The 22,801-nt window shown below is 41.4% G+C and overlaps 2 protein-coding genes and 1 long non-coding RNA gene across 18 annotated transcripts; 1 reads left to right on the top strand and 2 right to left on the bottom strand.

The window, feature by feature from the left end:
• Positions 1–73: 73 nt before the first annotated feature.
• si:dkey-12e7.4 (uncharacterized protein LOC558132 homolog) lies at positions 74–4,670 on the bottom strand. Its single transcript, XM_037107614.1, has 6 exons — positions 4,482–4,670; positions 4,202–4,253; positions 2,701–2,888; positions 1,357–1,530; positions 1,055–1,165; positions 74–919 (listed from the first exon to the last, which is right to left on the bottom strand). Exons 1-6 carry the CDS (start codon positions 4,632–4,634, stop codon positions 806–808), a joined length of 792 nt encoding a protein of 263 aa, XP_036963509.1. The 5' UTR covers positions 4,635–4,670; the 3' UTR covers positions 74–805.
• A 1,064-nt stretch (positions 4,671–5,734) lies between these two features.
• Positions 5,735–22,406, top strand: LOC119024643. 16 transcript variants are annotated; one of them, XR_005076551.1, is made up of 8 exons: positions 5,735–5,860; positions 6,177–6,362; positions 6,616–6,784; positions 7,028–7,157; positions 15,801–16,221; positions 16,385–16,552; positions 16,671–18,558; positions 20,609–22,405. XR_005076551.1 is itself a non-coding variant. In XM_037107615.1 (5 exons), exons 2-5 carry the CDS (start codon positions 6,718–6,720, stop codon positions 16,903–16,905), a joined length of 639 nt encoding a protein of 212 aa, XP_036963510.1. In that variant the 5' UTR covers positions 5,885–6,362; positions 6,616–6,717; the 3' UTR covers positions 16,906–18,658. The 16 variants fall into 16 exon arrangements, 1 of the variants encoding a protein (XP_036963510.1); XR_005076554.1 differs by having other exon boundaries at positions 5,760–5,860; positions 6,180–6,362; XR_005076546.1 differs by lacking the exon at positions 5,735–5,860 and having other exon boundaries at positions 6,220–6,362; positions 16,671–18,315; positions 18,417–18,558.
• LOC119024648 lies at positions 14,485–15,173 on the bottom strand. The gene is made up of 2 exons (XR_005076555.1): positions 15,033–15,173; positions 14,485–14,932 (listed from the first exon to the last, which is right to left on the bottom strand). It is a non-coding gene; the product is annotated as an uncharacterized LOC119024648 (long non-coding RNA).
• Positions 22,407–22,801: the final 395 nt, after the last annotated feature.

Consider the following 22,801-nt stretch of genomic DNA (forward strand, 5'->3'; position numbering starts at 1 on the left):
ACCTTCTGGTACCTTGTTACTCTTACTGGAAGGCACACATTACTGCTAGAAAAAATAAACAAAAGCTTTAAAATGAGGTAGCACGTCTATATCAATTTATTTACACAGCAACGTTCACATGGCAAACCAGTGTATTTTAATACAGTATATAACTTAACATACAACTTAAAATAGACAGAAATTGGATTGAGTCACGGGCGTGGGGAGAAATATTAGAGAAATTTGGGTAATTTGGAGGGTTCACTGGCAAAATGTTCATTTCATGAATCATTCATCAGTTTACATCTATAACAATATATCATAATATATATAATAACTTTGGACGGTTTGTGATTGATGTTTGTTTTAATTAAGCTAGAAAAGAAAATGAAATACTGACTATGAAATAAGGGGCAGGAGAATACACTGGGAACACTGACAGTAGATTTGATGTGTTATCTGACCTAAGAGATTTGTCATTTTATGTTTGCAATCTGACAGCTTACTTTTTTTTTTTTTTTTTTAAATGTTTGAGGTATAGGGGGCTGCACTGAACTGGAAGTAAACTATATGTACAGCATTTGGCCTAAAGGACAAGCTAAAGCACAAAGCAAACCCTGCCTATCTACAGTATATATGAACCCTTTAAAGTAATTTCCTTATTAGATATGCTACACTAAGCTACACTGTAGCTTTCAAAACAATATCCTCTCATTGAAACATTTGTATTTGCACAGCTGACGTTGATCAGCAGTTGAATCAACAGCCACTGGGCTCAGTTAGTGGTTCTTATAACGATGCAGCTCATTACTCATGATGATCAGGGTCACCAGGGCAACACCTCTCCTGTAAAGTTCAGAAATGAGCCGTGATCCTTCTCAGTCAGTCCACCAATCACAGACAAGATGGAAGTAATGCTCTCCTCTGGACTCAGTGGAGCCTGGGAGGAGACGAACAGACAGAAATAATTCAACCAGTCACACAAATAAAAGCTGCTATATTTTGGTCAGCTGTATTCTCTGAGACATATTTTCATTCACTTAACATTTTCTGTGTCTCTCTAGGAGTATTTTACCTGAGAGCCCCCCATGTCAGTGCGGACCCATCCAGGGTGTATGGCCATACAGAGAATCCCATCAGGCTCCAGGTCTACAGCCATACAGCGACTCACCATGTTTAAGGCACTCTGAGACACAAGGCAGGCAGACACAACTCAACATGCCGCACAACTGTAACTCTAGACCACTACAGTGCAGTTTAACCCAGAGATGGATGCTGGAAGGTTTTAAAATATTTCCTAAAATTATAAACATAGCTTTAGAGTAAAATTATTCTACATGCCTCATCAATTTTGCACTTTTTATGAATTGGTATTACCTTGGACGTCCTGTAGGGGTACCATTTGAAGTTGTTAGCCCCTTCCCCCCAGGCCAGCTCCACAGAGCCCAGCAGAGAGGTAATGTTGATGACTGCTGCCCTCTGGATGCCCATTTTACCTGCACCACCTGCTCCTCCTCTGGATGCAGCTCGTTTCAGCAGAGGCAGGTAGGCCTGACAGAGACAGAAAACATATTATAGTGCCCTCTCCTGGCAGCACATCCCTCTTACACCCTGTACTCCATTATACTCACAAATGTTTATATTACTTTATCCACCGGATTTATATCAATGATGTTAGGCGAAATAACAAACATCACTCAATACCGTTCCAACAGAGCCACCACAAAGTAAATCCTGCAAAATGTTCACTCTACACCACAACAAAAAGTCAACATATTATACTATTTTCTCTACTAATCCATTCACGGTTTTGTCCTTTAAACAGTGAAAAATAGTGAAAATGTTTCCAAATCCCAAGGTGACGTCTTCAAAATGCTCTGTAAAATATTAATGTGTAATGTGCGAATCTACCGACATCAGATGTTTGGCATTTTTTCTTGGAAACTGTTAGTGGATTATCAAACTAGCTTCCAATGCCTTTTCTGACTGTGTACAAATAAAATAATCAACTACTATTTATCACAACTCGTGTGAACAAGATGATAAAACTGGAAATGTGAATATAGCATGTTCTAGCCCCAGTGGATGTTCACCTTTTAAACTCACGACCACTAACAATGTAAAAACTTTTCCTCAGCCTAAACTATGTTACTTACACCATCTGTTCAGCCCTGGAAAATAACTCCAGACCTCTTGGTTGACAACCATTGTTCGAGCTCATAGAGAACAGCTTTATCTGATTCAGTACTGAGCCCCCCACCCCACCTTTACACAATTATTAGATTGCAGTGTGGCCTTGTAGTTACAGAGACTGTCCTTCAACTGGTGCAAACTGTTTGTCAGCAAGCATCTGCCCTGCTGACATGTTCTTGATCAGTGGCTGAATTTTACCAGCACAGGGTGCTGCTCTGTAGTCTGCCCTGTACTCTGAGGGCAACTGGAACCAGACTTTTAATTAATATTTATGAAATGCAGTCAGCCCAGGATACAGGGTTTTTGTTACTTCTGTTCATCAAGGTCATCCTTTTGTTTTAGTTTGCAGCATTCAGGAAATGAACCACTTGTGGATCCGGCTCCAGGGGACTGAAAAAAACAGATGTCTGACTTCTTTTCTTTGCTATTTCACTATCTGTTAAAGTGAGAGCTGAAGTGACCAACAAGACAAAAAGTGCAAGTGAGTAAACAGAAACCTTCAGTGAGCAAAATCAGATGACACATTACCTTGGTGATCATTAGAGGAGCCACAGCATTCGTGTGGAAGTTTTCTATCATCTTCTCTGCGGTAACAGTATGAAAGTCGGCCACCACATTGATCCCTGCGTTGTTGATCAGGCAGTTTAAACCCTCTTCTTGTACCAGCCGCTCCACCTCTTCTACAGACTTCTCTATACTCTCCTGGTTCACTACATCTGGCAGAGAGACACGTCAACACTGTGAATCAGCAAGGACAAAAAAAGAATCAAAATGGAAGAAAATACAAGCTGAACATCATCATAAGGAAAATTAATAAATAAACCAAATAATTTCTTCAGTTGAACTTTTAACACCTTCACAGTGCACAGGATGTATGAAGCCAGGATGTGTTCAAGTAGTTGTGCTGTAAGATGTTGGCTAATATACATTTAGGATTTTGTTTGTTGGTGATTAACCCTCAAAGACCTAGGCAGCTGCTGGTGGCTAAATATAGCTGTTGTTCTAATATATTTCAAAACTTTTGAACTGCTAATCCTGTCAATATGCTTGAAACACTCATGCAAAGCTTAGTTTCTCAGCTGTACAGTGGTATCACACAGGGTCCACAGTGAATGTGATTATGCCATCACATTCTGCAGCATTGATTCTTCAAGGAAACCCACATAGTTTCTTCCTCTGGGCTGACAGACATTGATTGTAGCAAAGCTACTTTTTTTTGTTTGTGTTAATACATTTCTCTGAGAAAAAGTCACTTTGCCTCAATGTTTTCTGTTATGATTTATAACCTTTCCATTATCTCTCTAATTTCACTGGACACATCTAAAAGGTGAAGCAAATGAAATGGAGGATTACACCAGTTTTTAGATGAAACACGCTGAGGATAATATTGTAATAAATTACTGTACCTTGCTTAGGAAAGGTCAGACATAGAAAAAAACATTCATTTGGAACTAAAACTGACAAGTTCTACTTTTTAAATAAACATGTTAAAAAAGGAATCTTACTGAGATTCTTCTGAGTTCACAGTAAAACACATCACATTGTGACTTGAGTCAGCTTTTTATGGCTTTTTCAGGGCCGATACCGATTATCATAAATCAAGGAGACCAGGATCAATATTCATTTGCAGTCAGAATTGTCAAATTACCAGTGATAGAATTAACCTGTACAAAAATCTGCCTGATAATCAAATTTTGACTGGTGATTATTAACATCTTATTTTGGTAAAATAATCCATTGTCAGTCAAAGCAAATGCAATATTGAGACTTTAAATAAGCCAGACTGAAACTTAAGGTTCTCCTTAATCAAATCATGTTTGTTCTACGTGTTAATATTTCAGAATAACTCCATGACCAGAGGGATGAAGACACCAGAAATGAAGAAAAAAAAATATTAATGTTTTCCCATCTAAAATATACAGGCTCTAGTCTTATGGGGGCGTTGTGTTTAGGCACATATACACACTGTTACTGTACTTTTCATACATTATTAACAGTGTCTGTTCACACACATCGTTCTCTGTCTTACCCAGAGTGATTATGTGGATGTTGGGATGTTTCTCTGCCAGCTCCTGAAGTTTCTGTAGGTCAGAAACACATCATGTCACTGTCCATTCCCAAATGTGTCCCGAGAGGGAACAATGGCGCCCTCGGTGTCGTTTAACTTGAACTCATTACTTAATTAATTCACGTGTGCTGTTATTTAGGTCGACTCACTATTCGTCTGTATCATGATTTTAGACACTACACGTTGTTTGGCTAACGGACGGTTAGCTTTAAAGCTACCAGCCGTCAGTGTAGGTGTTTACCTGCGCACTTGAGGGCTGTCTGGCCGTGGCTATAATCTTGCCGGGTGAGAAACCTCCACTTGCCAGGCTGTCGACTATCTGCAGCCCGAGCCCTCGGTTGGCTCCCGTTACCAGCACCGAGTCGCAGTTTTTGAAATTCATGATAGCACTCATAGCTAATTTTACCTGGAACAAACACTGCCGAACTCAAGAGACCAACCGAGGGGTCCGCTCACTGAGCTCCCGTGACCGGCTTGCGCTAATCCTGCTGTTCTCGCGCGATTTCTCCGGTAGGTGTGGGGCTCGCTCCACTTGACCAAAACAAACCAGAGCCTCTACAAGAGGGAGGCGGTTCAAGAGAGGCGAGGAAGGAACAGCTGCGGTACCCAGATAGAGGTTTTTTTTTTTTTAACGCCAGGTTCTTGTGTAAAGGTAGCAGCAACTGAGATTAGTCACACAGAGCAGTGAAACTGTGCGGAGCCCTGGAGGTGACATGGAAGAATTTTCTTTTTTACTCGCGTGCACGAGATCGTAAGTCGCGCGCAGTTAAAAAGAAAACACATCCCTGTCACCTCCAGGTCTCCACAGCAAGCTAGCGTTCTTGTTTGAGTACATCAGGCAGCTTCTTTTGATTTTTCCCCCCATTGATTAAGACTCTGTTACACAAGTCATGCTGACACTCTCCCATCTTTGTTTTGGAGAAAAAAGTTTAACTTCTTTACTTGAAATTGAAACTCCCATCTCACTTCGTCATTTAGAATAGATGGCCAGTAAGCCTTTAGTCCTGCTGCTGTGTCACTGGGGTGGTGCTGAAATATGTTAAAGTGCATCTGAAGAGAGAAGAGAAGTATATGTGACCACTGCATGTTACATTTTATCAAATGTGATGTAAACTTTAACAGACATTACCTGTGACACAATAAACCCAAGGCTTACAACTACCCTATTACTTATGAAGGGGATGGACAACTAATAGCATTTTAACTGACATACAAGTAGGAAAAACACAGCCAACAGGTAAAATAACACCTGAACAGGCCTAACGTTAACTTTCCAAATCTCCCAGATGAATTTAAGATGGAGTTCCATTCACTTATGTCGACTCAGCTATTTATCTCTCCATAAATCTCCAGCTGGCCTCTCGACCCGCCCCCCTCACGGAGGACAGGTGCAGCGCAACAAGCCAGGAACCCAGAAAAAAGGCCGTGCATGCCTGCATGTGAAGGATGGTGTTGGAATGTGTGTGTTGAGGATGAAAGCAATAAGGGACTTTGAATCAAAGCAACAGTTGTGGCGCAGTTCTAAATGAGTGACTACTCTAGCTTGATGATTACTGCTTATAAACATATATCTTAGAAGTGATCCAGGGAAGTTACCAGTCTTCAACCATTGTGATACAGGTAACTCCTTCTTTTCTGTTGTAGGAGTCAGACAGTTGACATGAATAGATAATGTTAAGAATGGTTTAGTTATTTGCAGGCAATCAGAGCTCAGAGAGAGAATCTGTATACTTATTTAAAGTAGACTGATCTCAAATTTAGCAACTTTGTGCTGAACATAAACATTCAGTGGAATTTCCCTTAATTTTTGGTTAAACGTGTTTTGTCTAATCTAATTGGTGGCAGGGTAGAAACCACTGGATGGTAGCAAAATATATATAGGGAAGGGAATGAAAGTAACTTCTCCTTTGTCTTCTTTATATCTGTTGTGTTTCAGCAGTCTCAGAGAGAAATGGCACCTACTAAATCTGCTGCTACTTGCCCCTTCAAAATCCCCAATAAGTTCCTGAAAGTTGTTGGAGAGGGCGGCTTTGGAACAGTGGTGAAATGTTTGAAAATCAGGACCGGTGAGACTGTGGCTATAAAGTTTCCTACATGCAGGAGCCACTAAATCACGAGGGAGGTGTGAAACTTTGTTGATTTTAATGTTCACAGTTGTAATATATGTTGTGTAGTCAAAGGTGCAGTCACTGCCTGGTGCCAAAAAGCAATTCATTTTATTTAGTGTAATTAAATGACCTTAACATGTGAAGCTATTTACAAACATTACTATGTAAAGATATAGTGATTATTAAGTCTCTGGATGATCTGATCGTCCTTTCGTGATCATCAGGATGAGTTGACTAATAGTGTTTGACCAATGTTTCCTCAACTAGCTGCAGTTGGAGGAAAATCATGAGACTGAAGCCGTAGAGAGAGAGAGAGAGAGAGAGAGAGAGAGCAGTATATCGAGCTCCTGAAGGCCATGCTGAAAGTTGATGCAAGGGAGAGAATCACTCCCTGTGAGGTCCTCACTCATCTATTCATCACAAAAGACTACCCGAAGTAAGTGTGTGTGTGCGCACTGGCGGTCCTTCCTACAGGCGACATAGGGGCTTGCCTAGGGCGCCACTTAGTGAGGGGTACCAAGTATGCAGCAAGAAATATATATATATATATATATGTCTATTTTTTTCAACAGTTTTTGCCATCCCTCTATCTACAACAATACCTTGACCTAAGAAATAAATTAAATGGAAGTAAAAGAAATGCTAATTCTGATGTATCCTTTTGCTGTTACACGTCAAGGTCACAACATGCTAGCGCGCTGTGTGTTGACGTGTTACAGTACATGGAAAATGAAATGGCAAAAGCCATCCAGAGCGCACTTTCTAAAGCACAGAATAGAAGATGTAGGAGAAACGTGTAAAGGAGAAAGGTAGGTAATTTTGGTTATACCATGGTCTGGGGGAATACTCCCTACACCTACTAAGTGGTTCCAGTCAAATTGTCTGTTCACAGTTCTAAATCAATGCGCTAGCCGGCGTATCAAATCTGAATATTTTATTTCCAACACTGAGTGCAGTCCATCAATCCTTAAGTGCCTTTATCCTCTGAACACCACAGGGTGGCGACTGTAACACACAAGCTGCAGAAAGTACACTTCCCCTCTAAAGCGAATGATCTCACATCCTGTTAGCAGTTCAACTCTCTACTTCAGGCTGCAGCCACAGTAACTTTACACACAGCCGATCATTTGTTCATGAAAATCTTGATATTGATTTGGGGACAATGACATGACTGGTTAGCTAGCTGGTCTTGTTAGATAGCATACTGTCAAATTATATTTACTGTTTGTCAACCGTACGCAATGTTATTGACTTTGAATCTTAAAAAACTCAAAAACGTTGAGCGTGCAACTATGTACACTTTACGCACTCAACGGCCGCCGTCTTGTCTACGTGGCGGAAGAAGCAGAGCCAGGCAGAGGCGCTCAGCTCGGATTTTTTTTTTTTTAAAGACGACAGCGCCTGCAGCAGAGCCATATTGTAGGATTGTAATTGTTAAAAAGTAAAGTCGTAGATGTCTTTTGTTCACCGTTCAAAGCGGGATGTTTTTGGTGGGTGACGAGCCGCAGCGGCTGTCGCAATCGTAATTTCTGGTAAGGGCACCATGGAGTGTTAGATTTGGAACAACACTCACCTGCTGAAATCTGCGTACTTACTAAGTGCGGATAGTGTACTACGTTTAAGTGTACTCATGGAAGTATGCATATCGTAACACAGAACAGCTGTTTTATCCCCCATTGAAACACTCTCTGCTGGCCAAACTATGTTATTACACCAATTTTTAATTACCCCAAGCATGTTTTTCTGCATTATAATTTTAAACATAAGGTTGTAAAAACTTATAAATCAGCCGGTAAATCGATAAAGGCAAATACCAATAAGTCGGTCGGGCTCTGCTATTTTGCACGATATTCAATGTGTGTTCTTCAAGGAATTTAGATGGTAAAAAATTCCAAGCCAGGCTGAACGAGCCAGGCTGGTAAATTTTTGTTCTTTAAGCCTAGTTATATTTGTTCTATTCTTTTTCTATTAATCACTTTGTTTTTTTGTTATTTCTTTGTTATTTCATTTTTGTATTGAATTTAATCTATATAAATATATATTTTGTTTTCGAATTAAAAATATACTGTATATATTTCTTAATGACTACTATTTCTCATGTCATTCTTTCACACATTCTTTCAAGTACAATGAGATTGTAGACTGGCCAGTTTCAAAATGATTATTAAAGTAAAGAATACGTTTAATGGTGTAATATCAGAGGGGTCAGTATTGTATGAATTGATGTTACATGCACAGTGACCGGTAGACATGAATTGTGGTAGTTATACTGCTGGATTATTGCTCAATACTTAGCCTTAACGCTAGCTGTCAGTTAACGTCAACTGCCCAGCGGTTGGAGATTACTCTTCCGTTGGCAACCAAAGCTATAAAAATCTCCGCATCTCATTCTTCATTAGTTATGCTAATCAATGATTGGGAATATTTAAATATTTAAAACAAAGTTCCTGGCTTGAATGAATGAAAAAATAATAGTTAAATATAGTTAAAATCTTACGAAATATACTGCGTGTGTGTTTGTGTGTGTGTACATGTGTGGTCATGCATGCATGCTTACACATGCATATCTGTTTGCATTTGTGTGTGTGTGTGTGTGTGTGTGTGTGTGTATCAAACTGACTCATTGATAAATCTGTCTTCTCTGTGTGTTGGCCCAGTTGATCTCGTTTTCCACGGTGATGGTAACCGGGTTGGTCCTGGTAACGGACTGTGAGGATGATTTAATAGTGATTTCAGCTGAGGCTCACCTCACATTATCATGCTTCTCTCTGCAAAACAGTAACCGCTATCACTAAAATAGTTATATGGTCGAAACTATGAGAGTCTTTTGAGCATTCTGTGAAGTTTTTGTGTGCTTGTGGTCAGAAATGTGTCTTGTTGAGCAGTTTAGAAAAGTTGATGTGTTTGTCCTCTAGATAATTTTCCTCTCATTTTAATGGGACTAAATATGGCAGTTGTACGGTGTTCCTGTCAGTAAAATGCCCACCGAGCCAAAAGTTTTTGTCCGATCCACTGTAAGCACGAGCACAAGTGTACCTACAAGCTGGTGTTGTCATGTTTCTGCTGGAGTGAAAACAGGCTATATGCACAAAGTGGTGCTGACCGGGGGTGTAACGGCTCTGAACTGAAACCTTCGGCTCAAAGGACTTAGGAGCCGTCCACACCAGCCCCGTTAATTTTGCAACCGTTAAGTTATGTTCCCGGTTTTACGTTCTGTCCACATTCAACCGTGCTTTTGGAACACTGAAACCATGGTCTTTTGAAACCGGGGGTTCAGAGTGAGTTTTTCGGCCGATTCGGGTTTCAGCAATTGCGTGTGGATATGACAACTGCGAATATTTCCATTGCTTACGTCATAGCTGAGCGCGTGCCTTTGTAAATATTGCGCGCACAGCAATGTAAACACAGAGTAACGACAGTTAGAAGGTGGTTAGAGGTTAGAGGTAACCCTAGTTAACCAGCTCGGTCCAAACAAACGATTCCCCCTTGCGAGTCGCCATTGTTGTTTATGTTTTGGTATTTATTTGCCATTCCGGTTTTAAACTATTTGGATTGGTTAAAACAGCCTTCCCGTTTGATGTTACATCGCCACTTATTGCCGTGGCATATTTATTACACGTATATTGCATCACTTGGTGGCAGATTTACAGTTGCGTGTGTATAGAGTTATTTTATTATAGCCCTCATGTGGACGCATTTTTTTTAAATTCAACAAAACCTCGGTTGCAAAATTAACCGGGCTGGTGTGGACAAGGACTTAGGTTCTGAAATTCATTTTATCTTCCTGAACTTCAGTTCATCCCCGCCCCGCTCCCACCGCACACGCGTCAAGTTAGTTTCATTTCTGCAAGATGGCTGATAAACCTGAGCTAGCAGATCTCCTGGTCACACTCCGGTCAGCCGTGTAGAGACATTTTGGGTTTCCACTTCATATTAACCTCCAAATTCCACTGGATACGGATCCGCCGCATTACAGCTCCAATCCGGTTTTGCTCCACCGTCCAGCAATCCCCACCAGTTGTGGTTTGAGTTCGCTACGGCGCAGTATGGTAGACAGCTGGCGTCGCTAGGCAGAGGAGTTCCCACGGTAACCACATGATCACTCGCAACTGCAGTCATAGGTCTGGACAAAGTATTTTTTATTATTATTATTATTATTATTATTATTATTATTGCAAGTCCAGTTACAATGAGATTCAAATTGGGCAACTTGCCATGCTCCATATGGGCAGCTGAATTTGTGTTTCCTCCTCAACAGGTCTGGCACAAAGTCATTAACAGCGGTGTGACCCAGACTGCACACTATCACCCTGAGATTCCACCAGATACGTGTCTGCTGCGTTACGGCTCTGATGAGATTTGCCGTCCAGCAACCCCCACTGGTTGCATTTTGAGTGGTGTCATGATTCTCCAAATCCTCGATTCAGTTACATTTTCAATTCTAAGGAACGGACCGATTCGATTCTCAATTTTTCCATTTATTTTTTTCAAAGCACAGGTTGCTATGCCATTTTTACTCTAGACTTTTATGCAATATAATATCTGACCTTTGTTTGCAGTGTACTACACTACATTGTCAAATGGTGTTAGGGTTATTATTAACAAAATAATGTTAACAATAACTTACATCTCAAGTCAATTGGAAACTCAAACAAAATTACCTGCCATCTAGTTTCTGCAGAGCTTGCAAACGGTGGCTTTTTTGTCGACAACTTTAACGTTGTCAACATAACTCACTGGAAATCCAAAATACCTCCACACCGGCGACTTAAGTTCGAGTTCTGTCCACGGGTCTCCTGCATCTGCAGTTTGCCACTGTAAGAGTGGCGTAGCCCCTTTCAGGAACAGAGCAGTGCGTGACGTGCGTAAGGTGTGAGTGGGCGAGCGAGAGTGAGGGAGCGTGCGTATGTGCAGACAGTGAATGAATGGGAGAGGAGGGAGAAGTGAAAGGAGTAGCAGTAGACGCAACAGCAATGAAGTGTACAATACAGGCTGCAGTTTGGCTGAGAATAAAGGCAACAAAAAACAAACAACAACAACATGCAGTATTCCTGATCAAAGGATTAATGGAGGAGCTTGTATTTGTCTTGTCATAGATTTGTATGCTGGCGTCAACACGGAGTGTTTTATTTTGAAAATTGACAGAATGCAAGGGCTTGGGAATGCCAGAGCTGGGACAGAGCAGATACGCAGGGCAGCAGACCTGGTAGAAGTTAACACATAGACTAGAGTGAAACGGTTTAACTCTAGTCCATGTGTTTACTTCTACTGGGTCCACCATGCTGGTGGAGCCAGCGGAAGCCGTAACACAGCGTACACGTATCACGGGGTCACATTTTGTGGGCATTTCTTGGCCTCTCGCTTGAAATCCGATCTCTTCTTGCTGAACTCCTCCAATGTCTGGTGTTCATCACTTCTGTCACTTTCTTCCATTCAAGCCACTTAATTTTGTTGCTTATTCCAACTTAAACCTCCAGCTAAAACTCTTTATTCTAACAATTTGATCAACAATTACCATGAGTTCACAATCATTACAAATCATGCTTCTTCTTTTTCAGCTGTTTCTTGCTTGCTTCCACCATTTCTCCTCAAACCCAAAATAAATGATGGCCCCTGTATGCTTAAACTTACGGAAGCCGAGAGCAGCCATGGATTTTTCTTATTTTATATGCACTATTATCTTGTGATTACGATTTATTATCTCATTACCTCCATATAACAAAGATTTTTTTCTTGCCATTACAAATTAATTTATTTTGTTTTCTCTAATATCACAAAGATTGTTTTCTCATGATAACAAATTAATTAATAAAGTGTTTGTCTTGAGTTCAACCTACAAGAGCTGCCATGAACGGCTTCCGTAGCCGGCTGTAGCTGTAGCCTACCGTACATTACGCTTCATGTTAGTTTGTTTAATTGACTGGGTGTGTTTAGGGGCTACAAGTTAGCAGCTGAGAGGCTGACAAACTCCCATCTACCCGGCTGCTTCAGCTAAGGTAACATAAATATAGGCTAATGTTAACTTAGCAATATAATGTGAAACGTTATTAAACGTTGATTAATTCATTTAACATTACCGAACACATTATTAATTAATTTGTTATTACGAGAAAACAATCTTTGTTATATGGAGATAATGAAATAAATTAATTCATTATCAAGAGAAAACAACCTTTGTTATTTCAAGATAACCAGATAATAAGTCGTTATCTTGAGATAACAGTGAATAAAAATGAAAAATCCTCGGCCGTTCTCAGCTTCCGTATAAACTAGGTAATTGGGGGGGTAAATCGAATGAAAAGACCACATGTTACCTGTTTTGTGTGTACACAGATTTATACACCTGAGTACAGAACAGTATAGTACACAGAGTTTTAGACATTTGACAACTGGGGTGGACAGAGAGCTGCAAAGAGCAAAAGTTTGTCTTTCTTGTGTACAGGCTGCTATCAAGACTGAGATTAAAGTTGTAAATTCATGTATGACACAAGCAATTAGCAAAATGAACGATCACCTTCAGGAATGAGGCTTATGATTGGGGCTGCAGCTATCGAAAAATTTAGAATTGAGCATTCTACGGATTATCCTATCAAAAATATTTTTGCACTGTTAAACAACAATATCAAATAATGCGTACCGAAAATGACAGGCCTCTCAAATAGACCAAGCAATTGGCTTTTATTCCTGAAAAAAACTTACAGGTATTTACCGTATTGAGCCGAATACAGAACAAGTTTTTTTTTCCATGAAAATAATGTGAAAAAGTGTGGTCGTCTTATAACCGCGGTCTAACCGTTGACACATGCATGAAGCTGTCTGGGGTTGCTACATGCAACGGCAGAGGGTGCCAGCTTATTGTAGAGATGGCACTGACACTGTGGCTGGGGTTATCTGGCAATCACAGTGGAGAAGAAGTGACAGGAGATGAAAAATGGAGAGGCGCGGTTATTGTACAGTGCAAAGTGGATGAAACGTGGGGCAAGTTAACAGACATCAGAGGCGGAGCTATGATGCTAATTTTAAGATAATGCTGGCCAGTGCAGTGGAGGCATCAAACTGTCAGGCAGCCAAGAAATATGGAGTTACGGAGTGGTGTTACGGCCGAAGATGGCGGGTCCAAAAAGACCGTCTGAAAAACGGCAACAGTAAGAGAAAAGCTTATCGTGGTCATCAAAGTCAATTTTGGTTATCAGAGTCTTTTTAGAGATTAGTCTTGAAAAGATGGCTCGTCTTATAATCAAGTTAGTCCTATATTCGTGTCAATACGGTATTCCAACTCCAACTCTTGGCTCCATAACTAAGCCCATTTGTTGCATTTAAGTGTCAACTGACATTGCAGAAAAAAATAAATAACAATACATCGATGTCATCTTACTGTGAAGCATGTAAAACATGTAAAAATATGAAATACAGCGAAAGTCTATTTGGCTATAGTTTTGTCTTCTTAAGACAAAAGAGAAAAAGGATTGCCAAGAAGCTAACGTACACTGACGGTGTTCTGGACACTTAGCACAGTAAAAGCCCCATAAAATATCAATGCACGGAAAGATAAGCCTGATTGGCTTATATGTCTCTGGGGGTAGGTCTTACACACATACCAAAGTTTGACTGACACATTTTGAGCCAACTGTTTGGGAGAAGTTTTGAAAAAACACTCCGTAGACACGTTGTCCAGACTGCCATGACTTCTCACCATAATCCGGACATTTTCAATGAACGGTATTAAGACAGGTATGAAGGAGTCATATCTAACATTATAAAAACACACATTCATTACGTTGATAAAGCGATCAGAATTTAAATTCTTATCAGTAACGTTATATAGCTGGAAATACTGCTAGTGTAAAACCACATGGAGAATTAATAAACACAACTCTGGTAAATTTGAAGAATTAAAAAGTGAATTAATTTGAAAACATTTTAACATTAAATTGAACTCCCCCCTTCCCCCATAACAACATCATATAACAGGTAAGCCTAATTAACTATTCTTTCAATAATACTATATACATTAAACTAATGTGTGTGTGAGAGAGAGAGAGAGATTATATTTTGTGAGCATTTAATTCTATGTCATATTAACAAGAAATATGTTAAATGACATACATTTTTTATGTTTATTAAGCGTAAACAAAATAGTGTGTCACAATTTATTAATTTTATGTACAAACAAAAGTTACATATTGTAATTTTAAAGTCAAATTAACAACTTTTTTCATTATTCAGTTAAAAGCTAGACAGCAAGAATGGAGGAGCCGAATGAAAGAGTGGGGAGGAGCTCCAAAAAATTTTGAAAAACTCAACTTGTGCTCCTGTCCACAATTTTCACTCCAGCAGAAAAATAACGACACCAGCTTGGAGGTACACTCGTGCTGGTGTTAGAGTGGATCTCTGGAGGCAATCAGACAAAAACCTTTGGGCTCAGTGGTCGTTTAACTGACACGAACACCGACCAACTGCCGCATTAAGTCCCATTAAACTGAGTTTTGGACATCGGTATTTTGATTGCGAACGGACGCAGGCAGTGTCTTCAAACCTTTGGCAAACATCAGGATGTCCTGGAGAGAGAGCCCTGCTTGTCGTTCTGAAAAAAGATGTACTGGGATTAGTTGCATATTACAATACAACTGAAAGAGGAGATCAATGCCATAGAACATCAAGATGATAAGTGTTCTAAAACAAACCCTTTGTCTCAAGAAGATAGTCTCTCCAGAATCCCACTGCTCTGGTTTCTTCATGTCACCTTGTGCTGCCCTTTTTCACTGAGCTGAACCTCAAAGATTTCCTCCGATATCTCAGATGTCAGCTGTTCCACACTTGAGCACATAAAGGGCCTGAACACAGATGTATGCTGCTCTAAAGCATGAACGACGTCCAGTGTTGCAATCCCATCCTTGAATCTAGAAAACATCGGAGCAATCAATGTCTAAGATGATAATGATGGCAGATTCTTAAAGGAGCAGCCCCACCACTAATTAACCAGATTTGTTAATAAAGCATTTACATGGTTATGATTTCAATCTTTTAATTATCAATCATTTAGAGCAAGTAATTTTTCATATTCACCAAGTGGCCGAATTTAACTTTTTCACTACATTGCGAAGTGGCTAGCGAATGCTCGACTTTTGCCAGGCATTCAGTAGAGTACCCTTTTTTCATTGAGTGAAATAAATCTACTAGCCTCTTGCATAAATGTATTACTTAAATACTCATTCATGTAAGTATGCCTGTCTTTGCAATGTTGTTGTTTAAGGGTTAATAATACAGTTGATTGAAGTGTGGTCAAAATTTTGTTTTGTCTCTCCTGTAAAGTTTGTCAAGAGCCACGTACGCCCCTCTGGCTCCAAGCCCTCAATATGTGTTCCTGTCACAAGGAGCTGTTTCTATCAGGGTTTCTATCAGTCACAGCTGCACATTTCTTCACGGTTAGATCTGGACTTCATCTTTTGCAGGCTGACTGGATGAAGGTTTCAATCCAGAGGTGAGGTGTGACTGTAGAACACACGCGCACAAAATGTCCGTGCAGGATTCCACGGTTGCTGTGTTTTTCTCCAGGTGCATCATTTCTATCAGGTCTTCATTTAAAAACAAACGCAGCCAGACACTGTCAACATGAGAGACTTTACAGACTTCACTCATCAACCCAAACCCCAGATTTTTGTTTCTGTCCTGTCCTCCAACATGGAACATGTGAGACTTGAACAATTTGACAGTCTGATGGTGTTTTCTGTGTGTTTTGAAGCCTGACAGGTGAAAGTCGTCACAGACTAATAAAGTGTAGAGAAAAGAATAAAGGTTACTAAAGTATTTAGAAATGAAGCAGCTGTTTCACATCCACATCTACATCATGTAATGGGAGGCAGTGGTGGACAGGTAAGCTAGTCAGTCCCTTCAGTCCTAACACAGTACAGGTGGATATATTCTGCAACAATACTTGATTAGAAGTAAAAGTATCTGAGTACAATCAGGAGAATGTGCATTAACTCGGAAAAAATGCTTCCCATCCCGTCCTTCTGCACTTGTGCTCATGGTCCAGGGGAGAGGAGTTTGGTCCCAGCACCTCCATCCATCAACGTTCCCCCCCCGGCCCACCTGCCAACCAGCCGAGCTCCACTGGTGTGAACCGCGCCGGTCCAGTGAAGATACACAACTGCTCAGTGGAAGATTACCAGAGAGTCTATGAAGTGGTGGACAACCTGCTGAGGTATGTTTGGGTCAGACATGCTGATTCTTTCAATCAGATCATCACTTTTATCAAATGATTAGAAAATCTATCACCTAATCACATCTTACACCATGTCTGTTCCCTCCACTCCTCACAGGTACCAGAGCGGCCGGGTTCATCCGTACAGTTTCCAGCTGGGACGGCGTATCACATGGAAGCTGTGGGAGAGACTGGACCGCCCCGCCATGACATCATCGACCCATCAAGATGGACTCACACACGTGGACGTCTCGTACGGGGCTGGATTCTCTCCTCCCCTCTACGATGTAGACACTTTGGGAGAACCGAGCCCCGGACAGCCTCCACTTAAAAGAGCCAAGAAGTCCGACTGACCTGAGAGCAGCGGCTTCACTCTAACATTCTGTAATAAGATCAAATCCAGCGAGTAAATATTTGAGACGGCAACACAACTGGCCTCATTTACACCAGAATATACAGCCTCCATCAGTAATCAAGACACAACCTCTGAGAGCCATCTGGAGTAAGAGGCTCCACAAGTCTCCTCCAGTCACTTTAAAACCTAAACCGTGCATTTTTACTACGTCAGCCCTCCGCTGCTCCAGTCTCCACCTGCAGACAGCAGACAGCTGCAAAGACTTACTCCACCCGAATCTTCCGCCAAGAACATCCACTGCCAGCACCGCCTGTAAATTCTTGTCGTCAGCTACAACGTGATTCATCCAACTGCAGCTGCTTCCAATTCCTGCCTCCACCTGCTGCCTCTGCCAGAAACCTGCAGCCACCAGCCCCACCTGCAGATTCTCGCAGAGAACTGGAACAAGTCCACCTACAGCCTCTGCCAGCAACATCTACTGCAACCTCCACCTGTGGATTCTGTCAGATCGCTGCAACCCATGTCCTACAACTAAAGTCCTCTTCTAGAAACCTGCACCTCTGACTCCACTTAAGTATCTTCCATCTTTCTGCCTTCAGTCTCTGCCAGTAACCTGTAGTTTCCTCCACCAACAGATTCTGAAAGACTAGTAAGACCACTGCCTCCACCTCCATCCTCGACTGATATACAAGTACTGCTGCCTCCGTCAGTCAGTAGATCTGTGCTGACAAACACAAGCCTCCACCTAAAGCCTCTGTCAGGAACCTGCAGCTGCCTCATCCACCTGCAGATCCTGCTAGGAAACTGCAGCCCAAACCTCCACCTAAATTGTCTTCCATCTTCTGCTGACAGCTTCTACCTGTAACCTTTTCTGTGTCTACCCACAGATTTTGGAAGCCTCCACCTCCAACATCCATCCTCAGCTGAAAAACAACCACGCTGCCTTCATCAGATTTGCACAGACACAAGCCACCACCTAAAGTCTCTGCCAGCAACCTGCAGTGGCGAACTCCACCTGCAGAGGCCATGACCTAAACTCCACTTTTAGCCTCTGCCAATAACCTGCAGCCACTACCTCCACCTCCACCATTCTTGCAGACAGTTGAAGCCCAAACCTCTTTCTACAGCCTATGCAAGCAACCTCAAGCTTCCTCCACCTGTAGATTCTTGCAGATAGCTGTAGTCAAACCCTCTGCCTCCATCATCTGCAGCCTGAACCTCCACCCGCAGCCTCTGCCACAAACCTGAAACCACTGCTTCATCCTGCTTATTCTGACCTGTAGCATAATCCTCCACTTACAGCTTCTTCTAGCAACCTGCAGTCCCCTCCACCTGCAGATGGTTGCAAACTGCTACAGCCCCCACCAGAAACATCCACTGCCAGTAAACATCCAGTGAGTCAAGTGCAGTAAGTGCTGAACTAAAGAGTCGTTATAGAAGGATCTGAACTCCATGTGAGATGGATAAAGACACATTTTCAGAACTTTATTTTGTTTTGTATCATCTCAGACAAACATCAGTTGGTGGATCAATGCTGTTCCTAAAGGCATCGTCAAACTGGATCAGCTGTCGATCATAAAGGGAGTCCAAGCTGTGTCATCATCATGGCACTGTCCTCCAAAGAGCTGCTAGAGATCATCATTACACTGAGGTGTTAGATTTCCCATGGGTTTTAATTTACTGAAGATCTTTTGAATTCATTTTTTAAATGATCTAACCTAGATTTAGAACAAATAAATTCATATATTATCCTCCTGCAGAGAATTATTTTAAAATAGTCCAGCCGAAGACGCTGATGTTTAATAACAAAGCTTGTTGATGTGAAAGCATGTATGTATGTATCCTCATACAAGCCCCACAGGATATGTGGCCCCAGTTACGCCTTTACACCTAAAGGTTTTTTTTCACACCTCCCGCTCTACACCCAAATGGCAGTTCTAAAACACACTTTTTTCAAAACACCTCACACAATTCTCTGCATTTGGCACAATTTTCAGGAAGAAAATATCTTGTTTTCACAAGGAACACATGGTCATTCAAAATTCTAAATGAATTGCCCTGCTATGCACACTGACTCACACCTGTCACACAGTTTTACAATTAGCCTCAGAGCTTTAACATAAAAGGGCAGCAGGTGTACACATGTGTTCCTCAGATAGGTGTTGATCCGCTTTAGACAGGAAAATGAGCGCTCTGTTGATGTGCTGGTAGCCGGTATGGGGAGCATAAGCTGCAGGAGTTTGAAGACCTCGGAGAGTGTGCCCTGTAGGTCATCCTCAATGAGCAGCTGCAGCAGCTCTGTTGGTGCCTGGTGAAACAACTTGTTGTTGTACACCGTGTGCAGCTCATTTCTCAATTTCTGCTCATCAAAGACCGGATAGGTGCTGATCAGCTGAGCCAACTCACTGCTGGGGAATGCAGCAGGCTTGCAGAACAATATAAATGATGTGTGGTCCAGTAACCGAAAAAAAAAACCTCATGGTGCTCCGTGTCTTTGGTCCTGTGCAGTACTATACTGTCAACAATCTCGAAGTAAAGACGTCAGAAAGATGAAACAGTGTCCTCCTTCTCCTTCTTCTTTCTTCTTACACATCTGCACGGTGATGATTTATAACACAAATAATATTCTACAAAAGAAAATGGTCTTTCTTGGTAAAAAAAAAAAAAAACCTCCTATAATGAAGTCAAATGAAATAAAATGCTTTAATGATGGAAAATAACTGACTCTATCTTTTGAGCAGATAAAGAGGACAATTTTCATAAATGTTGGTATTGTCCAATTGTTGCATCTTTTGAGCAGCAAGTGCCATTCCTACACATTTAAAGTGGCCTATAACATAATCTTACAGACACGAACATAAATTGATTATGTTTTTGGTGCACAGAGACCGTGGTCACAAGCTGACCCGGCCACCTTCTGTGTCCAAAAGGTGTCTGTGCTTATAATAAGAGGCTACGCTATCAGTCAAGCTATGGATAGTCTGGCGTAGTGGATTGGTTGTCACACAACTGGCTGCTTTTTCCCTCACTGAGTCCAAGTTCGAGTCCCATGTTTTATTTTTTTCTCTGTTTCGTTTAAACAGGTTCCATAGTTCTTCTATGTGAAGAATGTTTACTCAAATAGACAGTAAATACGAGTAAGTGCATTTCATAAAGGTTATGCTTATTTGTGTTCTAAATCATCACCGTGCAGACACGGTGAACAAACACTGCAGTCACAAGTTGATCTGGCCTTCTTCTGCGACCCAGAGGTGTCTGTGTGTCTGCTGTGAGGAGTGAAATAGGTGATACCGCGAGTCACCCGCTTGATTTTATTAGCCTAGTGGTTTGACTGCCGCGCTGACGTTTTCTTCCCTCAGTGAATGTGAGTTCTGTAATTGTTTTTTTTTTTCTTCTTCTTCTTTACAGGGGTTATAGTTCCCCTGTGTGATGCATGTTTACTCAAACAGGGAGAAGTCACGAGTATGTGTTTTTAATAAAGGTTTATTAGAGATACACATTCACAGGAAGAGCAACTCTCCATTTTCCTGTTTACAACGTCCTCCGTAACAACTTTGATACAACGACTGAGGGTCAGACACGTTTAATCAAACAGCAGCCCGAACACGTATCAGGTGTGTTTTGACCAGAGAAAACCTGAACAAAGAGGCAGATCTGAGGACAGCTAAGTCTTCTCTTCCCGTTTTCAACATCTGTTGCAGCTACGGTGACCACAGACGCATTTGGCTGACAGTCACCAGTTAACATAGCCCCGTGTTGATCCTAAACACCGGCTGTGGGGATGGTGGCACCTGCTCTCGGCGTGACGGAGAGGGTTGGTTCGCCCCCACTGACCAGCGTCAACGGACTCTTCAGAAATCCAGACTTTACCTGGTGACAGTTGCTGTAACTGTCAGTGGTAAAGTGGACACTGCAGAGACAGGTGTATGTGGTGATTATGAACCCACAGTAGCTCCTCTTGACAAAATTGATCCACCGTTTTCCTTATGTTGTAGTCTGTACGAAACTTAAAAAAGCTAACGGCGCCGTTACCCTGCACACGGCATCCAGGAAAGATGCACGAGCGACGTGGAGGAAGCATGACTGGTTAGCTGACTGGTTGACTGGTTAGACGCTATCCGAGACTGGAGAGCGAGCAGAACAACCACCGATGCTAATGTGCACTGAACGTATTTATACCGCTCCCGCAGCAGCCTTCCGCGTTACGTAACGCGGCTATGATTTTAAAACACAGTTTGTGAGCCTAGCTCCACAGTTAAATTCTAAATGGTTGAAAGACTTTTTATATGTTTTAAAGAAGTACATTTATGACCTATTTCTTGTGTTTAGAAGAAAATGGCTGAATTTGCTTTACACTGACTTTAATCATTCTTTTTTTTTTTCACCATGGGAGGCCAACTCAGCTCGGCGTCCTCACAGACAACCGAGTGCAGTACCATGTTTTCAACGTTAACTCACCACGTAACATTTAGAGGGGTGCCATTTTACACATCATAACACCCTCAATAATTAATGAAGAGAGACGAGGAGGAGACACAACACAGAAACTGTGTTTTATTAAATGACAGTTATATTCTGAAAAAAATGAGGAGGCTTCCCTTGGCCTCCGCAAGAAACCGACATCTCGGTGGATCGGCTCCAGTGCCAACCCGTACCGGCTGCTTTAATTTAGTGACATTCTGTGTAATAAAAAGTTATTTTGTGCATGAGTTCTAATTTCTGTCCTGTGTGTGTGTGCGTGCGTGTGAAGGATGGTGTTGGTGTCTTTAACCATTGTGATACAGGTGAGTAACTCCTTCTTTTCTGTTTCAGGGGTCAGACAGTTGACATGAATTGATAATATTACAAATGGTTAAGTTATTTGCAGGAAATCAGACCTCAGAGAGAGAATCTGTATGCTTATTTAAAGTAGACTGATCTCAAATTTAGCAACTTTGAAGTGAATATTAACACTGAGTGGAATTTCCCTTGATTTTTTCGCTTTGATTGGTGACAGGGTAGAAACCACTGGTTGGTAGCAAAATAAATATACACAATCTGTAGAACAATATCTGAAAAATGGTTAGTGTGTATGAGAGTGTTTCAGTAGTGTGTATGAGCGTGTTTCACTTACTTGTATGTATGATAATGTTTCAGTAGTGTATATAAGAGCATTTCACATGTATGTGTGAGAGTGTTTTAGTAGTGTGTGTGAGTGAATAATTTTTCAGTTGTTTATGTTAGAGTGTTTCAGTAGTGTATGTAAGAGCATTTCACATGTGTTTGTGAGAGGTAATTCTGAATAATGTCCCTGACGGCCCCTCATACAACGACCTCAACCCTGACAAACAACACAACAAGTTTATCCATAGTTTTCAGACCAGTGATGGAGAGGCGCTTGTGTATGAGCCATTGGATATCAGCCTTTATGACTACATGAAGAAGAGAAATGATGACCCTATGCCTCTGAGTGACATCAGAACCATCATCCAACAGGCATGAACACAGCACCATCAGATGGAAAGCAAAGTTTTAGGCTTTGGTACATTCTCACTGACCTTGTACTTTCAGACGGCAACAGCATTTGATGAGCTGAAGGAGAACCAGGTGGACAACATAATGATGATGAATCACCAACGACCCCTTGAAGTCAAGCTGATAGACTTCAGCGTGGCCATAGCCACATCAAGGGCCACGTGGTTCAGTTTTACCAGTAGCTTTAATGTAAGGTTGACTATTTGTATCACTAAACTGGAGTGAGTCAGTAGTTTACTGGTTTTACCATGAAGAAGCAGCTGTGTGCCTCCTCCCTGTCACATGTTCTGTCCAAGTGAGGAGTGAGACTCTCGCCAAAATGCAACATGGACTTTTTTTGTGAATGTATATGAGTCAAACCTTCGTGTAAATGCATAATT

Source organism: Acanthopagrus latus, chromosome 8 (genome assembly GCF_904848185.1).
Source record: "Acanthopagrus latus isolate v.2019 chromosome 8, fAcaLat1.1, whole genome shotgun sequence".
NCBI lineage: Eukaryota > Metazoa > Chordata > Actinopteri > Spariformes > Sparidae > Acanthopagrus > Acanthopagrus latus.

What these genes read in the sequence shown, in the direction of transcription:
- LOC119024643 (XM_037107615.1), top strand. Translation starts at nt 6,718, where the DNA reads ATGCAAGGGAGAGAATCACTCCCTGTGAGGTCCTCACTCATCTATTCA. An exon ending in ATCACAAAAGACTACCCGAA is followed by an intron (nt 6,785 to 15,660) that starts GTAAGTGTGTGT and finishes TCTCCTGTAAAG; the next exon opens with TTTGTCAAGAGCCACGTACG. An exon ending in ATGAAGGTTTCAATCCAGAG is followed by an intron (nt 15,830 to 16,384) that starts GTGAGGTGTGAC and finishes CTCATGGTCCAG; the next exon opens with GGGAGAGGAGTTTGGTCCCA.
- si:dkey-12e7.4 (XM_037107614.1), bottom strand. Translation starts at nt 4,634, where the DNA reads ATGAGTGCTATCATGAATTTCAAAAACTGCGACTCGGTGCTGGTAACG. An exon ending in GACAGCCCTCAAGTGCGCAG is followed by an intron (nt 4,254 to 4,481) that starts GTAAACACCTAC and finishes TCTGACCTACAG; the next exon opens with AAACTTCAGGAGCTGGCAGA. An exon ending in ACCCCTACAGGACGTCCAAG is followed by an intron (nt 1,166 to 1,356) that starts GTAATACCAATT and finishes CTTGTGTCTCAG; the next exon opens with AGTGCCTTAAACATGGTGAG.